This window comes from Puma concolor, chromosome A1, assembly GCF_028749965.1.
Source record: "Puma concolor isolate L17-30 chromosome A1, mPumCon1.1.hap2, whole genome shotgun sequence".
Classification (NCBI taxonomy): Eukaryota; Metazoa; Chordata; class Mammalia; order Carnivora; family Felidae; genus Puma; species Puma concolor.
In genome coordinates, this window is record NC_141667.1 from 228,289,509 (window position 1) to 228,311,825 (window position 22,317).

The 22,317-nt window shown below is 32.5% G+C and overlaps 1 protein-coding gene across 12 annotated transcripts in view; it reads right to left on the reverse strand.

The window, feature by feature from the left end:
* NBEA (neurobeachin) overlaps positions 1-22,317 on the reverse strand; it is a 697,478-nt gene that overhangs the window by 509,479 nt on the left and 165,682 nt on the right. For all 12 annotated transcript variants that reach the window (XM_086713686.1, XM_086713662.1, XM_086713695.1 and 9 more), the window contains 6 exons: positions 19,183-19,335; positions 17,818-17,986; positions 11,280-11,359; positions 10,497-10,559; positions 10,307-10,404; positions 6,271-6,363 (listed from right to left, as the gene is read on the reverse strand). In XM_086713686.1, the coding sequence (XP_086569812.1) occupies positions 6,271-6,363; positions 10,307-10,404; positions 10,497-10,559; positions 11,280-11,359; positions 17,818-17,986; positions 19,183-19,335 (656 nt within the window). The remainder of the gene's footprint in view (positions 1-6,270; positions 6,364-10,306; positions 10,405-10,496; positions 10,560-11,279; positions 11,360-17,817; positions 17,987-19,182; positions 19,336-22,317) is intronic.

Genomic DNA, 22,317 nt, shown 5'->3' on the forward strand with positions numbered 1-22,317 from the left:
GTGTGTATATATATACACATACACACACACATACATATGTATGTGTGTATATATATATGTATGTATGTATGTATGTACATGTACCAATTCCCCATAAGGAGCCACTGTTTGTAATTTCTTGTTTCTTACATATTCTACTAGATTTTCTTAATGTAATATAGGAACTATTATATACTTATATCCTCTTTTTTATACAAAATTAAATCAAATAAACACTTATCTATACTATTTGTTTTTAATCATGTAACAATTTAGTTGTGATATCAATATACTGAGACTTAACAGTTTTGTTTTACAACTGCACGGTATTCCATTTAATGAATAAACCATCATTTTTTTAGCAAATCCCCTATTAATAGAAATTTAAGATTTCTCTTAACCCTTACAAATATAAACAACACAACGAGTACCTCTGAAGAATCATTATTTCACATGTGTACAAGAGATAAACTGCTGTGTTAAAAACTATATGTATTTGTAATTTCAACAGACATTCATCAAAATTAACACTTCACTCTAAATGGGACTATACTAATTTAAGTTCTGATGTGCGAGAATGCTTGCTCCCCCCAACAATCTTGCTAACAAAGACAGGATGTGGAATTTTGAGAATTCTGTCAATCTAATATGAGAAAAATTATGTCTTACTTTAGTTTTAGGATATATTTCCCTTACACCAGTAGGACTCCCTTCTTTTTAAATATTTATATGCCATGCATATTCTCCTCTATAAGCTGACCATTCATGCATATCCTTTCCCCCTTTTTCTACTAGGTTGTCTTACCAGTTTCTAGGGAAAGTTGTACAAAATGATCATGTAAAATTCTTTTAATTTCTTCAGTTTGTATATTAATTATGGAAATTATATTTTATACATTCATATTTTTGTCCTTTATTAAGTTGCTTTATGATGACATCCATTTATGTCATGAGCTTAAAAAAAAACTAGCTTTTTAAATGACTTTTTATATCCCAAATCATGATATTCCTACTTGTCTATTTATTAATTACTTTCTTCCATTTATTTGGTTATTCTTTTCCTAACTTAGACATTTTAATTATTTTTCTCTGTATTTTCTTTTTATTGCTGTATAACTATGGATATTCTTCTAAACACTTCCTGAACTGTATCTCACAGGTTTGTGAAAGTTTTTTTTTTTAATTCTGCTATTTGTCCATATAATTGTGGGTTTATTTCTGAGTTTTTTGTTCTATTCCACTGATCTATGTGTCTACTTTTTATGCCAGTACCATACTGTTTTAATTACTACCACTTTATTATTTTTTTTTACTAAATGTCTATTTATTTTAATTTTATTTTAAATGTTTTATTTTTGAGAGAGAGAGTGCAAGCAGGGAAGGAGCAGATAGAGAAGGGGACAGAGGATCCAAAACAGGCTCCGTACTGACAGCAGCAAGCCCAATGTGGGGCTCAAACTTATGAACCGCAAGATCATGACCCAAGCCGAAGTCGGATGCTCGACTGACTAAGCCATTCAGACACCCCTATTTATTTATTTATTGAAAGAGAGAGAGAGAGAGAGAGAGAGAGAGAGCATGCACATGCATGCACAAGTGGAGAGGGGGCTAAGAGAGAGGGAGGGAGAGAATCTCAAGCAGGTTCTGCGTTATCAGCACAGAGCCCAATGCGGGGCTTGATCCCATGAGATCATGACCTGAGCCAAAATCAAGAGTTAGATGTTTAACTGACTGAGCCACCCAGGCACCACTAATTATTACCACTTTGTAATATAACTTGAAATCTGGAATTACAATACCTCCAGTTTTATTTTTATTTTTCAAGACTTTCTTCCATACAAATTTTAGGATTGTCTGTCCTAGTTCTGTGCGAAATGCTATTGGTATTTTGATAGGGATTGCATTAAATTTATAAGTTGCATTGGATCATACAGACATTTTAACATTATTTGTTCTCCCAATTCATAAGCATGGAATGTCTTATTTCTTTGTGTATTCTTAAATTTCTTTCATCAGTGTTTTATAGTTTTCAATTTTTTTTAACATTTACATATTTTTGAGAGACAGAGACAGACGATGAGTGGAAGACAGGCGGAGAGGGAGAGGGAGACACAGAATCTGAAGCAGGCTCCAGGTTCTAAGCTGACAGCACAGAGCCTGACATGGGGCACGAACCCACAAACTGCGAGATCATGACCTGAGCTGAAGTCGGACGCTTAACCAACTGAGCCACCCACGCACTCCTGACAGTTTTCAGAATATGGATCTTTCACCTCTTAAAAGTTAGGTTTATTCCTAAACATTTTATTGTTTTTAGTTCAGTTGTAAAAGGAACTGTTTTCTCAATTTCACTTTCTGCTGCTTCATTATGAGTGTATAGGGATGCAACAGATTTCTGCACACTGATTTTGTAATCTTCAACAAAGGACTGAATATTCAATGGGAAACTGACATGCTTTTCAACAAATGGTGTGTGGAAAACTGGACAGCCACCTGCAAAAGAATGAAACCAGACCAATATCTCTCCCCATACACAAAAACAAACAAAAACTGATTAAAGATCTAAATGTGAAACCGTAAAATTCCTACAAGAGAGCATAGGCAGTAATCTTTCACCATCAGCCATAGCAACATTTTTCTAGATATGTTTCTTGAGGCAAGCCAACATAAACTACTGGGATCACGTCAAACTAAAATGTTTCTGTAGAGCAAGGGAAACAGCCAATAAAACTAAAAGGTAGCCTACAGACTGGGAGAAGATATTTGCAAATGACATATCTGAAAAAGGATTAGTATCCAAAATATATAAATACTGACATACGTCAATACCAAGAAACAAATAATCCAATTAAAAATGGGCAGACAACATCAACAGACATTTCTCCAAAGAAGACATATAGATGTCCAACAAACACATGAAAAGATACTCAATACCATTCATTATCAGGGAAATGTAAATCAAAACTACAATGAAATATCACCTCATTAGGGTTGGTGAGAATATGGAGAAAAAGGAACCCTCTTGCACTGCTGATGGGAATGCAAATTGGTGTAGCCACTATGGAAAACAGCATAGAGGTTCCTCAAAAAATTAAAAATAGAACTACCCAATGATCTAGGAATTGCGCTACTGGGTATTTACTCCCAAAATACAAAAACATAATTCAAACGGATATATGCACCCCTATGGTTATTGCAACATTATTTATACTAGCCAATCTATAGAAACAGCCCAGTCCATTGACAGATGAATGGATAAAGAAGATGTGGTATAGAAACACAATGGAATATTATTGTGATAATATTGTGAATAATATTGTCGATATTATCATAAAAAAGAATGAAATCTTGCCATTTGCAACAATATAAATAGGGCTAGAGAGTATAATGCTAAGCAAAATAAGTCATTCAGAGAAAGACAAATACTATATGACCTCACTCATATGTGGAATTTAAGAAACAAAACAAACAAGCAAAGGAAAAAAAGAGAGACAAACCAAGAAACAGACTCTTAACTATAGAGAATAAGCAGATGGTTACCAGAGGGTATGTGGGGAGATGGGAGAAATAGGGGATGGGGATTAAAGAGTACACTCATGATAAAAAATAAAATACAATGAAATACAATAAAATACAATAAAATACAATACAATAATTTTAATAAAATATTGAAAAAATTCTGCTGTTTGTATTTTCTCATTGACACAAAAATTGTTTAATAAACTTTAAATTTCTAGGTAGAAGAAACTTTGGTTTCTGACTTTGTTCCTATTTTCTAATTTTACTGTGTTTTATTAAAAGAATATTGTCTGTTTTGTCTATGTTTTGGAATTCTTCTTTGATGTATACTACTTCGATGTCAAATTTTTATAAATGTTCCATGTTAACATGGTACAGATTTCAAACTATATTAATCAGATTTACCTTACTATTTAGATTACATTCCCCCTGGATTTTTTATGAACCAAGATAGGTGGATTAAACTTTGTTTTAGTATTTCAAACTAATGGTAATTGTATTATTTATCCCATAATTTTTTTTTATGAAAGTTTCACCCTGTAACATTATGTATCCTTCTTTATGTTATTTATTGCTTTTTGGTTTGACTTCTAATTTGTCAATATTAAGATGATTCCTGTTTTCCTCACTTGTATGCATGTGGTATAACCTTTAGTTATCCTTTAATTTTCCGCCTTTCTAAATCACTTTATTTTTGTATGTTTCTTGCACATAGATCTGGGTTTTTATTATTGTGATCAATTGAATTTTTCTTAAAATAGGTGATTTAAGACTAATATTTAAGACCAATAGTATACTTTTGTGCTGACCATTCTAGGAAAATTCTCCCTGGTACTCAGAATGATCTGGTTTAAATGGATGGTAAAATCTTATATTAGGACTTCACTGAATTATAGCTTTAAATATATGTTTAGTTCCACTGTTCTGCTTTTCTTAGTTGGAAATTCAATTTAGGCCACTACTGGAACTTCCATACTTTCTATAGCAATCATTTTCTCTCTAATTCTTCTAAACTCTTATTATATTTCTTAAATTTCTCATATTATTTGCCTTGTTTTCATTTTTATCTTCTGTGTATCTTACTATGCCAACCACATAGTTCATCTTCCTTTGAGTTTCTTCTGATTTCGTTTTTATTTGTATGGAAGTTTTTTTCTTCAATAAAAATAAAACAGAAACTTTCCTCCAAAGTTCTGTTAGTCTATGATCCAACACTTCTGTGTTTTCCTACCATGTCTTCTAACTTCATGAAATTCTGCTTAGTAGTACTCCTTCCTCAGCAGCAATTCATATCTTACTTTTTAAACTTATGGTAAATTTCTAATTTGCTAATTTAATAATTGCAATTATTTACCAATTTAATATTTGCAATTATTATGTATTCTATAGCAATATTTTTCCAGTGAGTGTTCTTATCTGCTGGTTAGTTTTTTTATTTTTTTTAAGATTTCTTAATGTTTTTCATTTATTCTGAGAGAGAGAGATTGAGAGAGAGAGAGAGAGAGAGAGAGAGAGAGCATGAGCTGGCAAGGGGCAGAGAGAGAGGGAAAGGAGAGAGAAGAGAATCAAAGGAGGCTCCATGCTGTCAACACAAAGCCCGATGTGGGGCTCGATCCCACAAACTGTGAGATCATGACCTGAGCCAAAACCAAGAGTCAAGGCTTAACCAACTAACCCACCCAGGTGCCCCTCTGTTAGTTAGTTTTGCTTAAGTTTTCCACATTTCTATATTTTTCAATGTGTCTTCTTAACAATTTTTAAGAGGTTGCATCTAGGGCTAGAATCCTTTAATGTCTCCTAGTCAATTTCTCTTACTTAACCAAAGTTAAATGAGCAGTCCTTTTCTCTTAATATTAAAAGTACACATGCTTCTCAGTCTTAGTATTCAATCAACTAATACACATTTACAGTTCCTCAAATATGCATAACTCCTTCCTACAATCCTGGTTTTGGTGAACTATTCCCTGTATTTATAATATGTCTATTTTCACTTACTTGACTATCAATTTGGTACCAAAATAAAAATAATATCTACTCTTCCAGACTATTTAGCATGTTTGAGATGTTTTACCTAGATCGTGTGTAGTTTTCATCAGTGTTATCAATAAACTCTCTGCAAATTTAAGTACCAAAATGAAATGACAACAGTGAGGTTCTGAGAGGAGCTCCATATCTAGCAATAGTTAAATGATACCCTGTTGGGCTCATTTGTATAGAAAATGGATTTTATAAAGAATAATTTTGCACTGGACAACATAATATGAAAAATACTCATTATATCAGCAAGTGACAGTATCTAAATTCTAGACTTTGGGGAAAAAAGAAATATTCTAGGATCTTCAAATAACAAAAATAATCCATAGGCCTCAATGTTAGAAAAAAATACAAATAATAATGACTTAACATGTCAGCAAAAGAGCAGCTCTCATATACACTGTATTCCCTGTGTCACGAAAGTTTTCACTGAAATCATATCCATATGTGATTTATTTGATTTGATGAAATATGTTATTGCATCTTTAAGATGAACAGTATTTTCTTCAGCAAACAAATAGAAATAAACTATATTACTTAAATTGTGAATTTGTTCTATAATCTACTATTAATAAACATGCTTTCATAAAACACTTTCACAATCTTTATCATAGGAAGCTATTCTTTTCCACTGTAAGATTATTCAAGTCAAATTTCATGTTATATTAGATACGAAACTACTAAAAATACAATTTAAATAGATATTTTCACAATTCATTATGAAAAACATCAACTTACTTGTGACCTAAATGCTTCAGAAAGTATCCCAGAACCTTCAGAGCTTGAACCCAAATACTTTCACTTTTAGAGGCCAATAATTTGTAGATTACTCTAAAAAATACAGAAATAAATGACCTTTTAGGCACCTACAAATATTAAAAATAGAAGCACTATATACTTTACAAACAAACCATAAATATAAAAAATATAAAGTACCTCTCAGGATTTAAAATTCTTCGGAAAAATTAAAAATTATCATATTTTACAAATTTTTCTATAAACTTGGTCTTCCAATAAATACTCAAACATTCAATGTGATTCGTTGCTTATAAGCACTGCCTTCCAGGCATGTTGAAAAGACATTTTTTCTATTTTAAGATATATGATTAGTTAAGCCACATTTCCCCTTCTATTAGAACTGTCTCTGACATTTCTACATAATGACCTTTTTTTCTTGTTTATACCTAATTGGATCATGGATAGATAGTTGCCCAATTATTTCTCTTTTCTGAGCATTTGGAATGAGCTCTGAGAAACAATATCTAGCACTTTGGGGGCTCCTGAATAAAAAAAGTATTTAAAATAGAAAGGATAATGCAGTCTTGTTTTGTTCACATAGATGAGTCTATACACAAAAGGAAGAACAAAGCAACCATACAGGAAGTAGCAGAGAAAGCAAAGTTGTTTCCTTCTAGCTTTCCAATTCCTTGTTCTTATCCTAATGAGATTTCTATAACAAACGCATTATTCTGTTTTTACTTTAATCGGTTTGAGAATTTTTCTGTTACTTGGAGCAAAAAAGTCTCTGCTAGCAACACAAAACCTCACCTAACCTAACCTAACCTATAGAGGCACTTCATATACTATATAAGAATAGGGTTATATTCATTATAACATTTATAAATATCTAAAAATGTTTATCTTTTGTTTTCTTCAAAACATAAAAGTATTTTTTCTATAAGGTAGTAGTGGGTAATAATTCTTTTAAAACTCATTCTACAATTTAAGAAAGTTCTTTGAAGGTGGTGGTGGGGCCTATAAAATTGGGATATGCTTTACTGTATTAAATTCTTTTTGAAAAATACAATGTCATTTTATATTTTTAAAATGAAGTAATCTAGGCCAAACAAAAAAGTTGGTATTAGAAGATACAGTACAATTTTTATATTATTTCAGTAACATTAACAAAGGGAAACAAATAACTTAAAGCTAGTGACATCTGTTTTATGTTTAATAATGGCTTATACTATTAAAAAAGAAAATAATATATTGTTGATATTGCCTCTTACTTGTGTGTTACTCAATTGAAGAACAGACTAGGTAAACTCTAGAGGTAACTATTTCCTTTAGAAGATGAAGTTTTTCAAAAGCCTCAAGTTCCTAAATAAATATGTATTTACACTGAAATTGATTTTTAGAATGTTTAAAGACAAAGATCAGTAATGAAAAAAAAAAAGAACAAGTTTGAGACTAGGAAAGTTATACATGTCAGGAAAAGAACTATTCAGGAAATCGTGAGAAAGAACCTTCAACAGAAAAAATAATCTTGAGAACAGAAGTAAAAGCTCACAGCCTAAAAATGTGACTAGCTTCAGACATGGAACGAGAAACTCCCATAGAATTCCCATTTTCTAGAAATAACTTCAAATTTAGGTATAACAAAGGCGTAAGATCCACCCAGGACTAACAGAAATTATGATTGACAAGTGAAACATGGAAACATCAAGGGCCATCATTCATCAACATTACATAGGATTTTCTTCACAACTAGATAAGTGTTGCTTACAAAACAAGAAACAAACACTGGATTTGCAATACAATATGAATAGGAAATTTACTGACAAATCAGTTAATGAATCTACTTGCAATATAATAAGATAATTAGGTGAATCCTAATTCATCTGTTTGAGCTTACTATATTAAGTCAGAATATTGTCTATATTGAGATAAGTACTTATTTGTTCTTTTCTTTAAAGAATTTCAGATATAAAAATACCACATTTTTAGCTACTCAGTTCAATGTTGTATTTCATATTTCACACGGTCTTCCTTAAAGTCAGTTAAAATATCACCAAACTTAAATTAAATTCATTCTTTGTATTCATTTCTTAGTGTGTATAAATTATAATTAATCAGAAGTTTCCCCAGAAAATATTTTATATGTAACTGTTATCCTTACATACCTACTTTCTAGGATACAGACCATTAAATGTCCTATAGAATAAGCCTACTTTTTCCATATTTTTTTTTTCAACGTTTATTTATTTTTGGGACAGAGAGAGACAGAGCATGAACGGGGGAGGGGCAGAGAGAGAGGGAGACACAGAATCGGAAACAGGCTCCAGGCTCTGAGCCATCAGCCCAGAGCCCAACGCGGGGCTCGAACTCACGGACCGCGAGATCGTGACCTGGCTGAAGTCGGATGCTTAACCGACTGTGCCACCCAGGCGCCCCTCCATATTTTTAACAAAGCCTACAGTCACCACATTTTTTTCAAGTGGAAAAAGTGAAGTAGAAATTCTTCCATCTCTGTCATTGTTTTGAACACATTGGTGACAATATGACACGTTTAGCAGGTGTCAATCATGAGCAACCAGGTCTTGGTATTCATTGTGCCTAATCATTCCATTCACACTATACATTTAAATTACTATTTCACTCCCCTAAAGACCTAACCACTCTCCTTTGTATGATCATATTTTTACCTGTCAAAGTAATGAAAAATCCTATGTCTGCATTTCATATTAATCAATCTAAGGTTGGTATCATCCACAGGGATGAGGAGGATATTTTCAATTAATTCATTTATCAATTAATATAATAAATAAAGCAGATACTAGGATCTAAGGTCAAGGATACTAATTGTTCAATCTAAACATAATTTAAGAAGAGAAGCATAACTGTATTATATTATTAGGTTGGAACATATGAAACTGCCATTATTTATTTAGTAAACAGTTAAGTATCAGCAATTTTATATAATTCAACCTCATAGTAAGAAAATATTTGTAGTTGTTAACAATTAAACGTGTAATCTTCTTCAAACAGATTAGCAACTCCATTGTAAACTCAAAAGTATTATTGATATCACAAATAGGACAGCCACATAGAATTGACGTGACTGTTTTCTCTGATCTAGAAAACTGTCACTTGCTGATATAAATGGCCAAATAAAAGATGCGCTAATAAAATGCCTTGGCAGGTATATTATTTCAAAATTCTTTTTGTAACTTGTGGAAGCACACTGAGTTGCATACGGCATAACTTACATTTCCTCTTCATTCTAATAATTAAGACTTCACAAAAATAAAAAAGGAGAATCCCTAAGGGCCTGGGGTATAGGTTAAGTTCATAAGAATACTAATCAAGGAACTGTTTTTCACTTATCTACATAATTACTTACAGTCATTCTGACTAAAGTTAGTCTTCATCTCTTTTAATTTTGTCATTTTGTTCCAATTGTATTGCCACTGCCCTAACCCATCATCCCCAATACTGATGAATAAAATAATCTCTCTACTCTTTTTGCTACATCAGTTTTATCCCTCTCCAGTTCATTTTCCACACTGCTGACTGTAAATCAAAACAAAATGGAACTCTAAGCAAATCAGTTCCCCTTTCAAAATATTTTATTTCGTCACCAACAAAATATAAAATCTGAACTTTCTATTATGTGGACCTTCCAAATCTGTTCACTATATATTTCTTGAGACTAAACTCATATAATTTTCTAGTGCTCTCTTTTGCTGAAATATACTATGCTCTTTTGTCTTCCTGAAAAATATATACATACGTATTTGTTCTTCCCACTACTTGAAAAGTCTTTACGACAGCAACAATTTAATTATTCTTTTTGAGACCCAAGACCCATTCTTGACATATTTCACCAGTTTTCTTGAGTATTAGAAGATCAATACTAGTTTCTCCACTTATCCCCTTCTTGTATATAAGATTTTGCTGTATTTATTCAAAAGTTCCTAGAGTAGGGGTTATTCTAGAAAGCAAAACTGTACTCAATTAAAGTCTATTAATAATACTAATATTATAATCATACCTTATTCCATTTCTTTGATCAAATGCTGGGATCATTGAGGCTGGATGTTCTGACATTAAAGCCACTAGCAACTGTAACACATCATGAATATTTTCATCCTGCATAAGGATCACCAATATTTCTATAGTTAATATTTTATTCTACTGCTTTGAATAAAATAATTAAAACAAAGACCCAGACCATGTCCTACCTCATGCATGGTAAGTAGGTAATTTAATATACTCTGAAGTTCATCTTCCTTGACCCCTCGGTCCTAATTTTTAAAAAAATGTGTATTACTTAATTTTAAATCTAAAATTAAAACTTTAAAGACAGGCATCAAAACGATCATTTAAAAAATGTGAACAATTTAAAAGTAGTGATGTTTTCATTTAAATGTTTAAATACTTCATAATTCATAGACTATATTATTTCGAGTTAAATAAGTAAATATTTGGAACGCTGTATCTAGTCTTTTGAAGTTGCTGATTTGATTGACCATCACTATCAAGAGTTGGTATATTGTGATCATCTAAACTGTATTCATATTACTATTTTCTAAGAATTTATTCTTTTCTTAAAATGATACAAATTACTGCAAAACTTTATAATATCAATTGTGCATATATTACCTTTGTTTTTCATTTCTCTTTATCTTAATCTTTTAAAAACCCTACTGTGATAAAAGATAGAATGTAAGACTTCTCAAACAGGTATACAGACTATTTTCTGGAATAAAAACTTTATGTTCATTTCTAATGCATATGTTCCTTCTCCATTTCAGATATATCTCTTAGAATGGAGGATCTCAAAAAAGGATTAACAAAAGGTGAAGTTTCACAAAAGTTAACAGTAAGATTTACTTTAGAGTGTTAAAAGCTATTCATAAGTTAAAGATAGCTACTGCTAATTTTACAATATTGATTTTAAACTATGCCAAAAATTCTTTTACACTTAATATATTGAAATTCTAAATTATGTAAAATTATTTTACCTTTAGTATGAGCTGTTTCAGAAAAAGTAGCATAAATGCCCGTAGCGATATAATTTCTTTTTGTGATGGCCGGGGACCATCTAGAATAAAACAGAAAACAAAAACAAAAACAAAAGGAAAAAAAAAAAAAACCTCACGATATTCAACAAACATGATGCAATTATGTTGGAACACTATGGAATTCTTTAATAGTTGTATTTATTTGAATACTCGTTAATATTAATGCTATCGAATTTCTATTATATCAGAGGATCCAAGCATTTATCTTCAGATTTTGGCAATTTCAAATTATTCGCCAAACTTCAGATTTGGAGGAAAGAATTACTTTTTAAATAATTATAATATCATCCGTTCATAAGTGCATAATCATCAAGTGTTTACATTATTTTTTTCCTACTTTTATTAATAGGTTCCCTTTTCCCCCAAATCCAAGTTTTCCTAACATTTCTTTCATCTTCAATTAAACCAGTCTTCATTTAAAGAGCATCTCCATTTCACCCCACACATTATATGATAAAGCACAGAAAAGTGACATGCTAATGTTTGTTTTGCAGCTTTTTTTCCTTTGTGACTTAAATATACTAAATACATATTATGGTGGACACTCAATAAATGCTTATGAGTGAATAAATGAATGTGAACAGTTAAAGTACACGTTAATTTCATCATAACATCTAAATTTCAAAGCAATTAATTGCAAATATCTAATTACCAATAAATGAGAACATTCAATGATATATGTCATACATATAATGTAATAATTAAATTATACCTTTAAGTATGTAGCTAGAACCATAAAGCTTTCTTGAAGCAATGAGGATTTACATAGCTTCTTCTTAAGTTTTAAAATAAAAATCACTTTATGTATAATTTATAACATCTTATTCACTCAATAAATATTTACATGCAAATTATCATCAAAGAATCCATTCCATCTACTCTTGAGAAGGAAATCTCTTTCTCATTTCCCAGACTGCACTCCACATTTTTTGCCCCACTGCTGGCAACAGGATACAAGCTACCTTTTCCTTCCTTACCAATATTTAGTATTAATTTTTCAACTCTTTTTCATGGTGAAATATAGCACATATATAGAAGATGTAAACATACACCTTAATGAAGAGTTCAGAATTAATACCTGTATAATCACTTTGTAGATCCAGATACTGAACACTGACAGCAAACTGGCAAAGAAAGCCAGTAACAACCGGTGTGCAGGTAAAGGAACTACACAAGAGTGGAGGGGTGAGGTCCTGACTTAAATCAGATTAAATAATTGCAGATTTCTGATTTTTGTTGTGTAAGTGTTCCCATCATGACTGAATTCAAGATCAATCTACTTAGTTTAAAAACGAGTTTGTAAAATCCCTGAATATTTAACAATCGGCTGCACAGCAGCTAGCTCCAGTGCACTGAAGTCCTCACCCCACGCCAGTCCTCAGCTCTGAGCTACATCTTGATCACATCCTCCATCCCAACCCAGTAGAGACAGTCATTATCTTAGTAATAATACCCTTACTTCCATTTAATGAAATTAGAAAAGTTTTATACTGTCTGAAAGTGTCAATTGTTTCTTTTTCTACCGTAAGGATAAGAATAAAAATCGTGGTTATGTCATAGGATATTTTGTAATGGTTAAATAGATCAACATATGTAAAGGGATCAGAATAGTCCCTGGTCCATTTTAATCATAAGCACTCAGTAAATGTTAGCTATAATTACTATTGTCAGATATTGTACAATGTAAAGAGCATGTTGAAAAAAATACATACATATGTGTGGGTTTTAAGCATATACATGATACAGATCCATATTTTACAAAAAAAAGATGTATCTTACAAATATAAAATTGAGTGATGTAACAAATCACAAATGTACCATTTATATAAAATACAGAAGCTAAACAATCAATAGGTTAGGAATCCATACATATATAGCAAAATGGTAAAGCACAAGTAAAAAAATAATAAGCCCTCAAGTAAGGAAAAGGCATAAAAAACCTAAAACAAAAAACATAAAACATAAAATTGAGGATGGGGTTATCTCTATGGCTAGGAATGGGAAGAAGATATGACCAAGGACAGGGACATACAGGTTTATGGTAATGTTCTATTTCTTAAGCTTAGTGAGACCTATGTAAGGTTTATCACATATTAACATATTTGCATTTATGACATATTCAAAAATACGAAAATTATGAAACACGCTTCATCTGAAGGACCTACATGTAGACACGTGTAAAACTGTGTCTGTATGAGCAGAGAAAAAGAGGGTAGAAGAACATACAAGACTGGTAATACTGGCTCCTTGAGAGAACAGTAAGTTGTTTTTTTTAATAGGCCTTTGTATGATTCCATTTGCTAATGATATCTGTTGCCATATCTGTTAATATGAATTTTTATAGTGAACCTGATATAATAATAATTTAAGGGACAAAAGTATTAAATAAGAGTCAAAGCAAAAAGATCCTAGCTCTCAAGTCAGAGCCTACATATGAATTAGTAAGTACTACGAAAAGCTAGCATAGTACAAATGGGCTATTGTTAAAAGAAAGCATTTTAGTTCCAAATGGTATTTAAAAAAAGTTATTTAGAAAGCTACGTTTCAAGTCAGAACCTCACATTTTACTAAATATCAAAATTAATTTCAGATGGATTAAAAATAACAAATAAAAAGATGCATTAAAAAGAATAAATCAAACTATAAAGAAAAACAAATTCTCTCCACTTTCTTGTCAGTTTTCTTCACAATATATTTATTTGGTTTCTTCCCTCCTGTCTCCTTGAGGCAGTCAGAGCCAGCCACGTTAAGGGCCCTGGGATAGGAGAAACCAACAAGCTGAAGGAGACACCAGAGTTTGGCAGGGCCAAGGAGGCAAGTAAGTCTGGCAGGACCTTCACGGTCATGGCGAGGAGACAACAAGAGCCAGGAGTGTGGTAAGGGGCAAAGAAACAATTAGGGCTAAGGAGGTGACAAGGACCATCCAGAGTTAGAGGTGAAGAGATGGTCAGAGCTGACTGGCAACGTCAAAGCTGAGAAGGTGATGGTGCATGTGTCGGAACACTGTTTCATAAAGTAGAATGAGCAAATATAGAAATATATTAAAGATAATGTAAGCCAGATTTTTCAATATTGAAGGAAGAAAGCTATAAATATAGTAAGTTTGAGACTACACTGAACCAAGTGGTTTTAAATCAGAATTGAAGGTATCTATGTATAAACTTGTGTTTCCTACATCCATGAAGAATGCCTAGAAGCGATAACACTCAAAGAGCAATAAGCCAAATAAGCACACTAACATCCAAATCTTGGTTTCTGAAACCATATCCACCAACCAAACCAGGGCTCCTTGGAGAAATGTCTGATTCCAGGACTGAGATAAGTATAACATGAACCAAAAACTCTGGCTCTCTTGTGGGAAAGAGCCAGGACTGAAAAATTATGGACATCTGTCATAAAGACCCCAAAACTAAGGTGAAAGTCTCCTACTAGCCAAATCTGAGACAACTTTAACATCGAATAAATAATGATACAACCCAGGGTATATACTCTCTGGGCTAAATCCGTTAAAACTTAAAAATTTCCATTTGTTTGAAACAAACCGTATCTAATCATTTACATACTGTCTATGGTTGTTTTTGTTATACGCTGGCAGAGTTGACTACTTGCAACAGAGACCATAAGGCTCCCTAAGCCTAAACTATTTCTGTGTGGCCCCTTGCAGAGAAAGTATGCCAACTATTCATGTAATACACTGAATAAAATAGAAATCCATGAAATATTTGCTGATATAAAATGAACAAATAATTGAAAGAGAAAAAAACAAGTTCCTCCTTACAAACTAATAAATGGCTTAGGAAATAATGTCATTTAGCAGCAATCACAATAAAGATCAATTATGACAAGAGTCACTGATGAACTAAAACCAGTAAGTGAAGTTTTGTTGAAGAACAGGATATTTACATAGTCTCAATGTATTTCTCCACCAAATACTTATTATTCCAAAAGAGAAAGTAGTAATTTTATAATGAAGAATACTGGCAGACACCACATTAATCAAATGATCAAAATTAACATCTCCAGTAATACGACAACTGAACGCCACGCGCTTCTTGACGTGATACAATGTGACAGAATTGGTATGACTTGTGCGTGACTGCGTCCAAAAATGAAAAACCTGAATCATCATGGGCAAATATCAAACAAATCCAAATTAAGGGACATTCTACAAAGTAATTTGCTTCTATTCTTCAAAAATGTGAAGGTCATGGAAGACAAAAATGCTAAAAATAACTTTTCTATATTGAAGAATATTCAAGTGACAAGGTAACTTAAATGCAATATATGATTCTCGAATTGGATTAAGAGGAAAAAAAGAGATTTTTTTCTAAAAAGGGTATTATTGGAATAATTGGTGAAATTTAAATGCTATCTTTGGATTAGATGATACCATTGTATTAATGTTATTACCAGGATTTAAATGGTTGCCTTTGGTTATCTAAGAGAGTGTCTTTTAGGAAATAAACAGGAAAGTATTTAAGGTAATAAGGTATCACATCTACAATTTATTCTCGATTTAGAAAAAAATACATACACCTATATGTAGGTCTGATTATATTTACATAAAATGGAGAATGATGAAGTCTATGTGGTAACATATTAAATACTGGGAAACATGGTGGAGTTTTAGTAATTCTTTATAAAATTCTTACAACTTTTCTGTAAATTATAAATTAGTCTTCTGAAGCAGAAATTAGTATGTGTGAATATATGATGTGCCTGGAGTAGAGAAAACTCTACCATGCTATAGTGTTAGAGAACAAGGGCTCTCAGTCACATAGACATGATTCAAATTTTAGTTCTATCACTTTGTACCAACTTTCACCTTCTTGACATACAAAATAATAGTGATACCGACTACAAGCTATATGTATACACCTATGTGTATGTGTAAACATGTCTATGTATATATAATTACATTACATATAAACAATTGAACAAAATTAACAGATGGAATGCTTAGCAGAGATTTAAACTCATGGTGAACATCTAGTAAATTTTAGGCATTATCAAGATTAAAAGCAATAAAAATGTCATAAATGACAGAATAATATATCAGACTGTATAATATAACTTTTAAAGCCCTATCATTAAAAGACACAAAATAAGCTAATAAATGAATATTAGAATGCTTCTACGTTTATTTTCCCTTACTGAGAATTAAAAAAAAAATTTTTTTTAATGTTTATTTATTTTTGAGAGAGAGAGACAGAGTGTGAGCCGGGGAGGGTCAGAAAGAGAGGGAGTCACAGAATCTGAAGCTTGTTCCAGGTTTTGAGCTGTCAGCACAGAGCCCCATGTGGGGCTCAAAATCACAAACTGTGAGATCATGAGCTGAGCCGAAGTCAGACGCTCAACAGACTGAGCCACCCAGGCGCCCAAAAAGATTTTTATAAAACAAAAATTTTCAATGTCTTTGTGAGTATGCTGAGAAAAGCACTCTAACATATTACACAGTAACTACTCTCAATAATCCTACATAAATCAAAGACAGAAGTTAATTATTATATACACAGGTGTAAACACTGCATTACTTATAAAATCAAAATTTCAGGGGCGCCTGGGTGGCTCAGTCAGTTGAGCATCCGACTTCGGCTCAGGTCATGACCTCACGGATCCTGAGTTCGAGCCCCATGTCAGGCTCTATGCTGACAGCTCAGGGCCTGGAGCCTGCTTCAGATTCCATGTCTCCTTTTCTCACTGCCCCTTCCCCACTCATTCTCCGTCTCTCTCTGTCTCTCAAAAATTAATAAACGTTAAAAAAATAAAATAAAATAAAAATTTTAGAAACATGTAAATGGCACATTCTTTTGGATTGCTATGTAGAGCCAAAAAAAAAAAAAAAAAACCCATAAGAAAAAAAAAATCAAGAAAATCTCAATTTTGTTAAGAGAGTTTAAGTATTTCATACATTCAATTCAATGAAATTTAGTGGAAGCACACACACCAAACATGTAACAGTTACTATTCCTGGGATTTGGGTATAAATAATATATTTCTTCTATATCATTTTATTTTCTATGCTGAGTATGTATTTTTATATAATTAGGAAAATTAGCAATAACACAATGAAGAATAAAATTAATTTCTACTATACTTAGAATAAAGGGTAAAGTCTGGGGTAAAATATAAACAAAAGGCAACAATCTGAAAGCACCAAAACAACTATATTAGAACACAGTGGCCATGATCAGTTTCATCTGTTTTTAATACTATGCCTATATCTTCCCAAGTATCAACAAGTACACTGGCTAAAAGGTAGAATATTATTTTTTACCTGACTTTATTCTAAAAATAATTTAATATTACAAATCCATAAACTTCTCTATCACAAAAAGCTCTCAACACATAAGGCTACTATCTAAGAAAGACAATAGTTCAGGATATTTTCATAACCATGCACATCTGTTCCCTATAACAGTACTCAGCATACAGAACAGTAATAGTACCATGAATACAGTGGTAGTGTTGTACTTACCTAATCCTTTAGGTGTAATGCCACTACTGTCAGCAGGATTAATGACCCAGTAGTAATATTTTAATGTGTGCATTAGCTGTAATACTGTTCCTACTCTGCGTATGGTGGTATAAATGGTAGCAGTTCCGATAAATTCAGCAGACAAGTAAGTGTATAGGGAGAGCTGAACCTAATACAGAATATTAGCAAAGCATTAAAATAAATTTAAAATGCCTCAAGTGTTTATTATAAATATACATTTTAATTTAAATGCAAATTAGTAAAGGCCAAGAAAGAACCATTTATTAAGAGGTTAAAAATAACTTTTAATTAAATATTATTTATATTGAAAAAAATCTGCAGCCAACACATTCTAATAAAACTTATTTTAATAAAAGTAATCTAGTGGCTATTACCAATGAAATAATTGTAAATGACTTAATAATCTATCAAAAGTATCTGAATGGAAAACCAAATTATTTAAGAAGTTAACTAGACTAAAGCCTTTAATCAAAGTATATTTCAGCAGCTGAAAGAAACAGAACTAATATCTATCAGCTATATCATACTTGGAAAAAATATACATAGTCCTATATCCTAAAAGTTCAGGTAGTTTCAAATTTTCTTAACCCACTCCCACAGTATCAGAATCTAAGCATGTAAGCAGAGAGAGGACAAGCCAAACATCTTGTTTAAAAAGTGAACAAACGTCAAGTTTGAATTTAGCACCACAATTAACTTGCTAAACAACAAAGGTCAGAACTTATATTATGTAACCAAAGTTGTATGGGAAACTTGAAAACTGTAAAAGGAAGCTCACATTCATGAAAAATGTCCATTATTATTGACTTCCAGTAGACTATAACAGGGCTATAGTAAATAAATAAATAAATAAAGGGCTAAATCTGGCTAAATTTAGGTAAAAAAAAAATAAAAATTTTATCTTGATATCTAAAAAACAATGTATATCTTTATTTTTAAATAAATAATGTTTACAATCATGATATAAACTCTGTATTTACAATAAAAGCAATTTTCCAGTCACTGTGATTGTACTTATCATGGCATAATTAGTTACCTGTTACTTTCTGTTTTCTTAGTCTTAATAATCAGTGTAGCAAATTCTTTCTTGGAAAGATATGAATCACAACCACTAACTTCAGAATGCAGTTATTAGATCAGTTTAATTTCAACTATAGTTTCATTTAGTTTAATATTTACATATTTCAGATTTTGATTGCTGATTCTGTGGAATTCAACTGCTTCAGGTTGATTATAAAACAGGTCGAAAAGTCCAAACAAATGCTTTCCACTGGAGAGTTTAGGTCCATAACTATAATTTATAATATTACGCTAAAATGAAATGAATGAGAACAAAACGTATACCTTTGCAGGTGTATGTATCCAGATGGCTGGGTTGAATAAAATGTGATCACAAAGCTGCTTTAGCAAAGGTGCTCCGTGAGATAAGCCATCAAGGTACTTTGCAAAGGACAAAAATTGCTCCAGGACAGCTCTAGTTATATGGACTCTTGATGACTGAAGAAAATGAAAAGATTTTCAAGCTAAAAATACCCAGAACATCACATTTTAAAACTGCTGACTTGCAATAAGTACATATGCATTTTCCATATCCACCCCTAATACGTTAAGTATAATATAAAACTGTGTATTTCCTTCAGCATTCAAAATCTAATTATATTCAGAAACATAACATTTTAAGATAATTCTCTTAAATGACAGTTTGTTATCTGAATCCCTTTCCAGAACACCTGCAGATAAATAACTCAGGTTAAATGCCACTCTCAACCCAAGCTAAAGAAATAAAGTAAGTTATGAATAAAAATGGTCTCAACCCATTTTTGTGTGAGTTGACTAAAGAAGAGATCTCAAAGAAAATTAAAACGGAATACAATTAATACCATGATCACACACACGCACGCACACACACACACACAAATATTGGGAAAGAGAACTATCATGAGATCCAAACCAACTGGAAAACAAATTGACCCCACCATTCCACTAAAGCCTTTCTTCATAAAATCACAAATGAGTTGCACATGGACAAATACAACACATTTAAAAAGGCAAATCTCACTTTCCTGGAAATACTGCCCCCTTTGGCTTTCATGACCCTCAGATTACTCCCCAGTGCCTTCTGCTTAAAAGATGGGAACTGATGGGGCACCTGAATGGCTTAGTAGGTTAAGTGTTGGACTCTTTGTTTAGGCTCAGGTCATGATCTCACGGTTTGTGAGTTCCAGGCCCACACAGGGTTCCACACTGTCAGCACTGAGCTTGCTTGGGATTCTCTCCTCTCCCTGTCTCTCTGCCCCTCCCCAACTCATGCTGTCTGTCTCTCTCAAATACATAAATAAATTTTTAAAATTAGCTTACAAAATGTTTATTTAAAAAAAAAAGATGGGATGAGGGGTGGGTGGGAGGGGAAACTGTGTGATGGGCATTGAGGAGGGCACCTGTTGGGATGAGCACTGGGTGTTATATGGAAACCAATTTGACAATAAATTTCATATTAAAAATAAATAAAAATTTTAAAAAAGTGGGGACTGCTGAAACTTATCTTTTCGTTCCTATAAAACCACTGTCCCTAGATGATATTTTATACTTCCACAGCTTCATGTAACAATACCTCTATTCTAAACACTCCATCAAGATTTTCAACTGCCATCACCAATACATAACCTACTATCAATGCCATTTAGAGAAATGACAGACCTTCCATAATTTAAACCAAACCTTAAAGCTGCATTGGTCAATACAGCAGCCACTAGCTATTTGTGGCTACTGAGCCCTTGAAATGTGGCTAGTCCCAGGTGATGGTGTTGTAAGGAAGTATACACTGGATTTTGAAGGTTTAGAATAAAAGACAATACAAAGTATCTGTTATCCTTTTTTAATTGAGTATATGCTGAAGTGATAATATTTTTGGATATATAAGGTTAAATAAAATACATTATTGTATTAATTTTGCATATTACATTATGAGACATTTTTATTTTTTTATTGTATTTAAAAAAAATTTTTAATGTTTATTCATTTATTTTGAGAGAAAGAGAGACACACACAGAGCGTGATTTGGGGAGGGACAAAGAAAGAGACAGGATGTGAAGCAGGCTCCAGGCTTTGAGCTGTCCGTACAGAGCCTGACATGGGGCTAAAACCCATGAACCACGAGATCACAAACTGAGCTGAGGTCCAATACTTAAATGACTGAGCCACTCAGGCACCCCTATGAGAAATTTTTACATAACATATAAGGCTTGCATTAAATTTTGACTGGACAATGCTGCTTTGGAGTATAATTTCAGATGAAAATATTATAGAGTAAATGCTGTTCTTTAAAAGCTGATAATTCAGGGGCGCCTGGGTGGTGCAGTCGGTTAAGCGTCCGACTTCAGCCAGGTCACGATCTCGCGGTCAGTGAGTTCGAGCCCCGCGTCAGGCTCTGGGCTGATGGCTCAGAGCCTGGAGCCTGTTTCCAATTCTGTGTCTCCCTCTCTCTCTGCCCCTCCCCCGTTCATGCTCTGTCTCTGTCTGTCCCAAAAATAAATAAAAAAAAAAAAAAGTTGAAAAAAAAGAAAAAAAAATTTTAAAGGTGATAATTCAAATTCAACTGTGAAAAATATGTATTAGTACACAAATGTTTCCTTCCTCATCTGGTGACCTTTTTTGATCCTCCCTAGGATAAAGAATCACCTACCACTAAACCCTGAAGCACAGGTCACATCACATCTTTATCTCCATTACCAGGGATTAAAGTCCAAATAATAGTATAGGATAATTGAGGTCTAAAAAGGACTGAACTGTCTTACCAATTTTACTTCCCTATGGTATATCTACACTCATCACGCTCATAACAAAGGTAACTCAATAAATTTGACGTAAGCATGCCATGCATTTCATAAGGGGTCACAAACTCATATGAGTATAATATTCAAATAGTTAACAACAATGTATGAATTAGGGTAGGAGACAATAAATAGTGAGAACTGATGAAGGTACCTAAAGGAATAAAAGTAAAATAAATAAAATAAAATTCAAAACTAGAAAACTCTTCATTGAGCCAAATAAATTGTTTCTTTGGAAAATAAGTTTTGCCTATACAACACCAGTTTCCTTCATGTGCCTTCTCTGCCACGCTCCCTCAACTTGTAACCCCCTTGCATCTGTTTCCTTTACTTAAAGGTAGATTCAATACTCTTCATTTAGTCATACAGAAAATATGCATGTTGAGGACTTACTATTTGCCAGGGACTCTCTGTGGCACCATGGAAAGAACAGTTAACAAAAAGCCCTGAAAAAGCCCTGCCTTCACAGAACTCAAAGTCTAAGAAAGGAGAAGCCCGGGACGTACAACAACATAAAAAGGTAAAATATGTAAGAAGTCAGATGTTAGTAAGTACATGAAAAAGCACAGAGTGGACAGGAAATTTGTGGAAGGGTGATTATGAAAAGGTGTTACTGAGTAGGTACCAATTAGTTTGAAGTATAATGTGG